The 9,970-nt window shown below is 35.7% G+C and overlaps 1 protein-coding gene across 2 annotated transcripts; it reads left to right on the top strand.

The window, feature by feature from the left end:
• Window positions 1-6,562: 6,562 nt before the first annotated feature.
• On the top strand, window positions 6,563-9,745 carry LOC132641566 (uncharacterized). Of its 2 annotated transcripts, XR_009582900.1 has the most exons (4): window positions 6,563-7,789; window positions 7,927-8,014; window positions 8,097-8,651; window positions 8,760-9,745. XR_009582900.1 is itself a non-coding variant. In XM_060358666.1 (3 exons), exons 1-3 carry the CDS (start codon window positions 6,606-6,608, stop codon window positions 8,103-8,105), a joined length of 1,281 nt encoding a protein of 426 aa, XP_060214649.1. In that variant the 5' UTR covers window positions 6,563-6,605; the 3' UTR covers window positions 8,106-8,749. The 2 variants fall into 2 exon arrangements, 1 of the variants encoding a protein (XP_060214649.1); XM_060358666.1 differs by lacking the exon at window positions 8,760-9,745 and having other exon boundaries at window positions 8,097-8,749.
• Window positions 9,746-9,970: the final 225 nt, after the last annotated feature.

Raw genomic sequence — 9,970 nt, 5'->3', positions numbered from 1 at the left:
CCAAGATTTTATGACGGGTTGTAAATATGGTCTATAAAAGTATACCTACAGGGATGATATTTTTTTCTAGTCCCAAATTCGCTATTTTATTCTTTTATTTCGCAAAGGGGCTCAACCTGGTCTATTAAAAAACACAGATCTCGCCCCTAAAAGTGAAAATTTAAGTGGGATAAAAAAGGGAACGCCAAAATTTTAGGGCGGACTAGAAGGAGCAAAGGCGCGAAGTTAAAAAGAGGCTAAAATGTCTCTCTCACACACACAAAATAAAATCCTTAAATCTCATCTCAATATCTTCAATCCCTAAATCTCACCTCTCTCAATATCTTGTCTACGTACAACTGTTGTTTAAATTAACCAGAAGTTTCTTTATCCTTCAACAGTAAGTTCTTTATTCTTCATCTCTTTCTTCATCATCTTTTTCTATTGAAACCAAAATTTTCTTCCTTTAGTTCTTTCTTTATCTCTGTGATTGGGCTGTTTAGGATACTAATTGTTGTTATGTGAGGGCTAATTAAAAAGTGATAGTTCTGGGTTTAAAGCTAGGGCTTGAAGGTCAAGGAGGAGATATTGAGAGTTTATTTTAGGATTTTGTCTGTTAGGGTTGCATAAGCATGTCTTATGGGGATTTTCTTAAAGGGCCATGAAAGTTTCATTAGGATTGTCATTGTGGTTTTTCCCATGAGGTGATGAATTTGCAACTTTTTTAACCAGTAGAGACTCTAATTTAGTTTCTTTACTTTGAACTTTTATGGTTTTTTTAATTGCCTAAACCAACTTATTCAATTTGGTAAGTCTAATCTGATTTCAAAAAAAAAAAAAAATTAGGCGAGAAAGAAACGATGATGTGAATTGGCTTTGTTAAAGCATCTCAAATAGATTTTCCGGTGGAACTCTGTTTATTCAGTAGCACTGTAGTTGGAGTAACAGATTCACTCGCCGAAAATCTTCGGTGTCAATATTTGCGTTTATTTTTGTTATATCCCGTATTTTTGAACGTCGGATTATTTGTAAGTTGAGGTGGGGCCCACACGTCAAGATTTTTTTTTGGAACATGTGACAAGCTATATGAATCACATATGTAAAGTTAAACACAACTCATGAAGGACCCTTGGGACAAATCAAAGTGGAAGCCCTCCAAACGAATATTTTTAAGAAAACGTTTCCGGGTGACCTGACTTGGAGGGGAAAAACCGGTATTATAAGTTTGGAATTTGGAAAAATACCAAGAGATAGAAGTTATAGATAATTGAATTAGCTTTCCAACCATAGGTTGTGGGTTCCTAGGTGAAGTCGGTACAAGGAGATATGGACGTTTTAAGGTCGAAAGGTCAGTGGGCTATGCCCAACTCGGGACCAACCGGTTTGGCCCAAGAAAAATGAAAAGAAAAAAAATGATGCCCAAGTTTAAGAGGGTGGCCGGCCAAATCCATGGCCCAAACCCACAAAAAAATTAATGAATTTTCCATGTGTTAAAATAGATGAAAGGGACCATATACTTATCACTTTATCCATTAGAATTTTCAAGAAACCCAAAAGATGAAGAACAAAAACAAAGGGCCATTTCGGCCAAGACCCATGGAAATTAAGTACCTTAAATCTTGTTCCAAAAATTGTTTTCTTGTAGTATTCCTACCAATTCAAGTACCCTCTACAACGTGGTATAATTATTTCGGAAGATGGTTCATCCGTTTCATCATTTCCACACTTTGGTTAAGTGAAGAAGATTGGAGAAAAAGGTAAGAATTCATTCCATGTTATTATGTTATGAAGGTTTGTTTGTGTTGTAGTATGTAGAAATGAGTAGAAAGTATGGAAATATGGAAGTTTGCAAAGTGGGTATGTAAGTTGGCATGTAGGCGTGTGTGTATGTATGTTATATACATATGGTGAGTTAAATTTATGTCGTATTCTAGTTGTGAGTATGATGGAATTCATATTGAGAATGAAAGTTGAATGAATTTGGTTGAAGTTGGAAATATAAGTATTGGCCGTGTGGTATATGGAGATTAGAATGGGAATGAATTAATTTTGTTTAATATGTTGGTTGTGTTGTTGTGATCCTTATAATGTAAAGGAAGGTAATATGATTTAAGTTGGCATTGAAATGGAATGTAAAAGATTATGTCATTCTAATATGATTTTATGATATTGTGGAAATGAAGTCGTTAAGGTGTAAATTATGATGATTGTTGATGAAGTTGGAAGATAGAAACATGTTATGAAAATGTTTGTTAAAGATTAGAAGTTTTGGTGGAATTATGACTTTGGTGGAAAGTTTGTATATTGTGTATATCTTGTGAATATTTTGTGGAATTGATATGAAATGCTTCCAAATTATATTGTGATGATCTTGATTAATGATGAATGTGAAACCCTTGAGATTTGTTTGGAAATTTGAAGTTAAGATGGAAGTATCGCACTATGTTGGAAAGGGAACTAGTTGTGCCATATTGTGTCTTGTAGATATTGTTGTTGTTGTTAGTGTTGTTATTAGGTTGTTGTTGATTGTTTTGGCCGAGTTGAATTCTCGGTGATGCTATATGTATAGGGGAAATGCTGCCCAAATTTCTGTAGAAAAGTGTTGATTTGATATTTAAGTCCTAAAGTCCTAGGGTTAACATTTGGTAAATGTGACCATTTGTAGATTTTGGACGAAACGGGAAGTGAACTTGGAAAGGCGTAAAAAGCATAAAAGGTATGTAAAGCTATCCATATTCTTCTTTTGGCATGTCCTAGATGTACTAGGATCGGATTCGAGCCTCGGAAAACATTCTGTCTTTCGGAATCCACGTTTGAAATTGTCCCTTTTTCATTCACTGGAATTGAACCCTATAAGTATGCTTTGTTAAAGAATTGTGTAAACTTCCGCAAATTGTCTAGAAAGTTATGAAATGTCCCTAGGACCTCCGTAGGTGACTTCATAAGCTTAATATACGTAATTTGAGCCCACCGCTTCGGTTGTCCCGAGGTGGGCCCACTATTTCCGACTTTACCCTTTTTGTGTTTATAACTTAATTTCAAGCGGTTCTAAAGGAAACGCCTTAACTACTCTTTTAACTACCAATGATATTTATTCTAAATACTTTATTGAATCTCTGTAAAGGTATGATATTTTGTGTCTCATTTAGTCTCCCACTATTCCCGCTTTGCCTTTTAGTGTACTATTGCCTTATTTTCGAACAATATAAAATGAAACGTTTTAACTATCCTTTTAACTACTAAGGAAAATTGTTTTAATGATTCCCTCGAGTCTGGTAAACTATTTTGGAATATGAAAATGATCCTAGAAGGATTATTCTTCCGTAACTCATTATGACATACGACATACACTTACGATGATTCTGTCTGATTTCATTGGTTTGATTTGTCATCCGATATGCCTCATTGAGTCTCTGAAAATATATGGTATTGTTATTGCATTTAGTTTCTCACTACTCCATTCGTGGATGCCTCAATGTTTCCCACACTGAGCCCGGGCCAGGATATGTTGTCAAGCGTATTCCACTGCATTGTTCCCCATGCCTCGATGTGAGGGGGCAGGTATATATGTACATGGGTTGTGGAGTATGCTGTGCCATGTACACACATTCTGATATGATATGATCTGATATGACCATCTGATATGATATGTTATGTTACGGGGTTATCCCCTATTCTGCTCTTTATGTGTGGTGGCACCAGCGTCGGGGGGTGGCCACGTTCTGTTTGCCGAGTCCCTTGGCAGGGGTCGGATATTATATGGTATATGCTTCTGTACACACTCCTCATGTTTTGAAAATATGCATTTGATACTTCGGATGTTACACTCACTTCTCTGTAAGTTCTGTTTCGGTTATGATCTTGTTCCGTAATGAGACCAGGTAGGACATATGTTTTCAGCGAATACTATTTATGCTATATGATCAGCATTTTGCTAATCTGGATATTCAGTTCATTTTCTGTATCTTCTGCTTCGATTATGACTTTGTTTACTACGTTCCGTGCTTTACATACTCAGTACATATTTCGTACTGACCCCCTTCCTTCGGGGGCTGCGTTTTCATGCCGCGCAGGTACAGACGACAGATTTGCTGACCCGCCTGCCTAGGACATCTATTCTGCTATTTTGGGAGTGCTCTTTTGTCCAGAGCCTATATGTTGGTACAGTCTGCTGCTATTGTATATATGCATGCTATTCAGGGGTATGACGGGGCCCTGTCCCGTCTTGTGATTCTGTTATAATCTGTAGAGGTCTGTAGACATACTTGTGTGGATTCTGTATATGTTTTGGGATGATATGATCTGTGACAGCCTTATCGGCTCCCATGTACTATGTCGGTTCATTTATGATAATTACTAACGCCAATTGACTTTTACATTTAAAAATATTCTGCTGATATGCTAGTCTGGGTTATTGGGTACGTTTGGGTGTCCAGCACGGACACTAGTCGCGGCCTACGGAGTTGGGTCGTTACAATTTTGTTATGATCTGCTCCCTACCATTTAAGATTCACATTGCCTCAGTTTTAAGCATTATAATCTAGGATCTGTATTTTTTTTTTTCTGGAATGAAATTACTCTTCTTCACTGAATTAACAAAGCTCATTCCTTGGTTTTTGCATATGCTGAATAGAAATTAGATAAGGGGAGTTAGGTTGGAACGGAGGAGTAGTAAAGTTGCCATTTTTGGATTGGGAATGAGTGATTTGTTGATTTCTTTGAGTCTGTCTGAATATCTGGTAGTACTATTTTTTATGTAGCTGTGAACTAGGAATTAATTCATTTTGCTTTTTGTATTTTTTTAATCATTGGTGAGAAGAAATGCTTTTTGTATTCCAAGTTAGTCGACTGAGGTCATATGCAATTATTTGAGGATTTATACGTTAGTGAATTTCATGGATGCTAACATAATCTTGCATGACTCCTAGTCCACTTTAATTGTTTATTTTTTATCATTATTTGGAATGATTCATATAGTGGTTTTCTTTGAAGTGAAAAAATATCGCATTTACTTGAGCAGTTGTTTGTTATATGTTTTGGCATAGCATTTTATAGCTTATCTTTCTTTTTTTGGCTAATTTTTTATAGCTTATCTTACTATTGTGATATCTGTGAGAGTTTTCTAATCAAAAATATGAGTTGACAAGTTTAATAAAAAGTTATGTGCATCTTAAGAATGTTGTTATTCTGTTGTATTTTGATCTAATTTTTATTTACTATTCTAGGTTATGGCACCAAGTAAGCAATGGATGCAACTTGTTGATAATCGACTTAATGAAGCCTACTTAATCGGGGTACAAAAGTTTTTGGATTATGCTTTTCGAAGAACAGGAGAATTGTATGAAATACGATGTCCATGTGTCAAGTGTTGTAACACAACATTAGGAACGCGCGAGACTGTTGAGACACATCTGAACGTATATGGAATAATTCAAAATTATACTTTTTGGTATCACCATGGGGAAGTTTTAGGTGAGCCGCTGTCGGAATGCGAAGATGATAATGAAGTAGAAGAATGTGAGAGTGAGGACGAAATACAAGAAATTTTTAGAGATTTATATCCTAATCATGATGAACGCATTGCAAACAGTGGCTGTGATGATTTACCTGAAGAGGAACCGAATGTTGAAGCAAAACAATTTTATAGTCTATTGAGAGGTTTCGAGAAGCCACTATACCAAAGTTCAAAAATCTCAAAGCTTTCAACTTTGATTAAATTGCTTCACATAAAAAGTATGGGTCGTTGGAGCAATGAGTCATTTACAATGTTATTGAAAATGTTAAAAGAGGAGTTGTTGCCAGATGGAGCAAATTTACCAAATTCATATTATGAGGCAAAAAAGGTAATTCGGGACCTTGGGCTTTCCTACCACAAGATTGATGCTTGCGTAAATGATTGCATGTTATACTGGAAGGAGGATAACTTACTTGATTCTTGTAAAGTTTGTGGTGCGTCCAGATGGAAAATAGAAAAACATAGCGGGGAAACAAAGAATAGAAAAGGTAAAAAGATAGCATCAAAGACTTTACGCTATTTTCCGTTAAAGCCCAGGCTTCAAAGGTTGTTTATGTCTACAAAGACATCTTCTCTAATGACATGGCATCATGATGAAAGAGTTGATGATGGAATAATGAGGCACCCGGCTGATTCAATGGCATGGAAATCATTTGATGAGCTTCATCCCTCATTTGCGGCCGAGCCTCGTAATGTTCGACTTGGACTTGCTAGTGATGGATTTCAGCCATTTCGGAATTCAAAAACCTCATATAGCATTTGGCCAGTGGTACTTATTCCTTATAATTTACCACCTTGGTTGTGTATGAAACTAGAAAATTTCATTATGTCAATGCTTATACCTGGTCCAGATAGTCCAGGAGATGCAATTGACATATATCTGCAGCCCTTGATAGAAGAACTGAAGGAGTTATGGGAATTTGGTATAGAGACTTTTGATGCATCAACTAGACAGAATTTCAAGTTACGTGCTTCTTTGTTATGGACCATCAATGACTTTCCAGCATATGGAAATTTATCCGGATGGAGTACAAAAGGGATATTGGCATGCCCGTGTTGCAACAAAGATACTTACTCAATCAGATTGGCTAATAGTAAGAAACAGTGTTTTATGGGTCATCGGTGTTACCTTCCTCTTAATCACAAATGGAGGAATGATAGGGCGTCATTTGATGGTACAAAAGAGAAAAGGCTTCCACCAAAAATGGGTTCTGGTGTTGAGATACTTAATCATGTACAGGATCTTGAAGGGTTTCAGTTAACAAAGGATCCAAAGAAAAGGATCAAGATATCACATGATGGCCGAAAGGATAATTGGAATAAGAAGAGTATCTTTTTTGAACTTCCATATTGGAAATCTCTCTTGTTGCGGCATAATTTGGATGTTATGCATATCGAGAAAAATATATGTGATAATATTTTGGGGACGATCATGAATGCCAAAGGAAAGACCAAGGACACCATTAATACTCGGCTAGATTTGCAAGAAATGAACATTAGGTCGGAATTGCACCCTATCAAAAAAGGAGAAAAATATGAAATTCCAACAGCTTGTTACACATTATCTCCTCAAGAAAAGCACAACTTATGTCTATTTTTAAAGAATTTAAAGGTCCCAGATGGATTTTCATCTAATATTTCTCAGTGTGTTAACTTGAAAGATCACAAGATTTCTGGCTTAAAGAGTCATGATTGCCATGTTCTTTTACAACATTTACTCCATCTTGCGCTACGTGGTATGTTGTCCAAAACAGTTTGTGAACCCCTTGTTGAGTTGTGCTTATTTTTTAATGTGCTTGGAGCAAAGGTATTAAGAACTGATGACTTGGAACAGATTGAAGCTCAAATTCCTATAACTCTTTGCAAGTTAGAAAAGGTCTTCCCTCCTTCATTTTTTGATGTCATGGTGCACTTGCCTGTTCACTTAGCTAATGAAGCTAAGCTTGCTGGACCGGTTCAGTATCGGTGGATGTATCCTATAGAGCGATGGTTATATTTTTTGAAATCTCTCATTGGTAATAGGGCGTGTCCAGAAGGTTCTATTGCAGAAGGTTACCTTGCAAATGAATGTATGACCGTATGTTCGAGGTATCTGCATAGAATTGACACAAAGTTTAATCGGCCAGAACGAAATTATGATGGTGGTTTACCAAAGTCCGATGGAGGTCTATCTCTATTTTGTAAATCTGGAAAAACTTTAGGAGCTCCAAAACAGCGTGATATTGAAGCAGATGAATTGGAGCAAGCACATATATACATACTGAAGAATTGTGATGAAGTTCTACCATTTCTAGAGTAAGAAAATTATTTCCTTCATATCATATTTCATTTTCCGTAAGAAAATTATTTCCTTCATATCATATTTCATTTTCTTTTTTCCTTAGGATTGTTTTTCTTTTGTGTGAAATTTATGGTTCAACTGAAATTTGTAGAGAGTTTGCACAAATTCATGTAGATGCTACTCAACACTTGTCCGATGCAGAATGGAATAGACAGTTTATTGAATGGTTTAAAGATAGGGTGAGTACTATATACACATCAAATTTGGAAATCTAATATTATATTACTCATTCTAAAGTAATCAATTTTATTTTGTTGATAGGTTGCATAATTGCATAAAGGAGATAATAGTCGGATCATGGAAGATCTCCTCGCACTTTCACGTGGTCCTACCCCATATGTGTTACGTTATAATGGCTACATTGTTAATGGATATAGATTTCATGTAGAAGATTATGATAAACATTTAAGGACTCAAAATTATGGTGTGGTTGTTGTCGGTGAGACTGATGAACATAGGGAGAATATTGATTACTATGGAGTTTTAACCGATGTTCTTGAATTGCAATTCACGGGAAGGAGAGTGATTTTGTTTGAATGTAATTGGTTTGATGCATGTGATAACACGAAAGGAATTAAAACAGATGAATATGGCATCGTAAGTGTTAATTGGGGGCGATTATTAAAAACAAATGAGCCTTTTATATTAGCGGACCAAGGATCTCAAGTATTTTATGCTAGTGATAATTCCAATAAGGGTTGGCGTGTAGCGAGAAAGACGCAACCTCGTGATTTTTCTGAGGTTGTGCAAAAATTGGATGATGATGTTGTAGATTTAGAAAATCCTACACAAAATAAGCGAAAAAGAACGACTGAGGTGAAGTATCTCTTTATGCCATTAGCAGATTCATTATTATATATTCTGATTACATGATTTTTCTGTTAGTACATTTTCTTTATAATGTTTTAACTTTTTTTTTTGTAGGTTTGATATTAAACTATCAAAGAATGAAAATGAGGTGGAATCCACTGTGAAAGCTACTGAATATGCGTTTGTTACACCAGGTTCTATAGGCAAGGGACGAGGGAGAGGGCTTAAATTTATGTAATATGCTTTTTTTCTTCTTAGCACGTGAAGTGTGGCTTTAGTGCTCCTGGAAACTTAGTACGTATTAAATAAGTCCATTGACAAATCCACAACTGAGACGATAATATTATTTTGGACTAAGAGCTCACACTTGTGTGTAAACCCAAAATCTGGATGGAATTCCATATTCTTACTAGTGTATATAGGAACTTAGCACGTGAGGATTGTAGCTTAGAGCTATGATATTAGTTCATTCCCAGATCTGTGACCTGGGTTATGGCAATTGAGTTTTTCTATTCTCAGTTGATGTGAAATGTGATAAGATCAGATTGTCAATATTAACGAAGCAACTTGGAAATGGTTTTATATATAGAAGAGATTGTCATGTTGGCTGTAAATACGAGCCTGCTCTACTATTATTGGAGCTACTTAGTATAAATTGTGAAATTTAATTTTGTCTTAAAAGGTAACATAGGCCAACAGATAAATGTTCTTACTCAGTTTACAACCTTGTAGAAATGTTCTTGTCATAAGCAGAGATGACAACTTCTCTCACAGGTTTTTTCTCTTATTCAGTATTGTCACCTTGCTGAATTGCAAAAATTTAAAGATACATTTTAAACAGATGTTTAACACCTTATTTGTTTCATATCTTTGGCCCTCTATATACAGTAATTGGATTTTCCGTTTGCTCCAAACGAGCACTTTTAACTTGTGTATTGGATGTCAACCGAAGTTTGATTTATTGCAGGACATATTTGAGGGTGATGACATGGATATTCTTTGGGATCATATTTTTGGATGGATGAAAGAGTTATGGAACGAATGGAGAGGATAATTGCGTTCAAAGTTTAAAGGATCGCTTGTCTAACTTTGAAAAATGAGATGAAAGAATTGAAAGAGTGGTTTTTATCTTAACACTCCAATTTCCAGCCTTTGACATCAGAATGCTCTGAAGAATGACTATTCCTTTGATGATGCCAAGTTAGTACTAACTTACTCAAAATTATAATTTTTCTTTAAAGTATATTTGCTTGCTTGGTTATTTTTTGAAGCATAAGCAGACTCCCTGCCCTGAGCAAATGAATATGTTGTGCCCTCCTTATGCA

The sequence above is a fragment of the Lycium barbarum genome, chromosome 1 (assembly GCF_019175385.1).
Source record: "Lycium barbarum isolate Lr01 chromosome 1, ASM1917538v2, whole genome shotgun sequence".
In the NCBI taxonomy this organism is placed as follows: domain Eukaryota; kingdom Viridiplantae; phylum Streptophyta; class Magnoliopsida; order Solanales; family Solanaceae; genus Lycium; species Lycium barbarum.
Note: the sequence above shows the minus strand (reverse complement) of the source record. Positions and strands in the feature narration are given on the sequence as shown.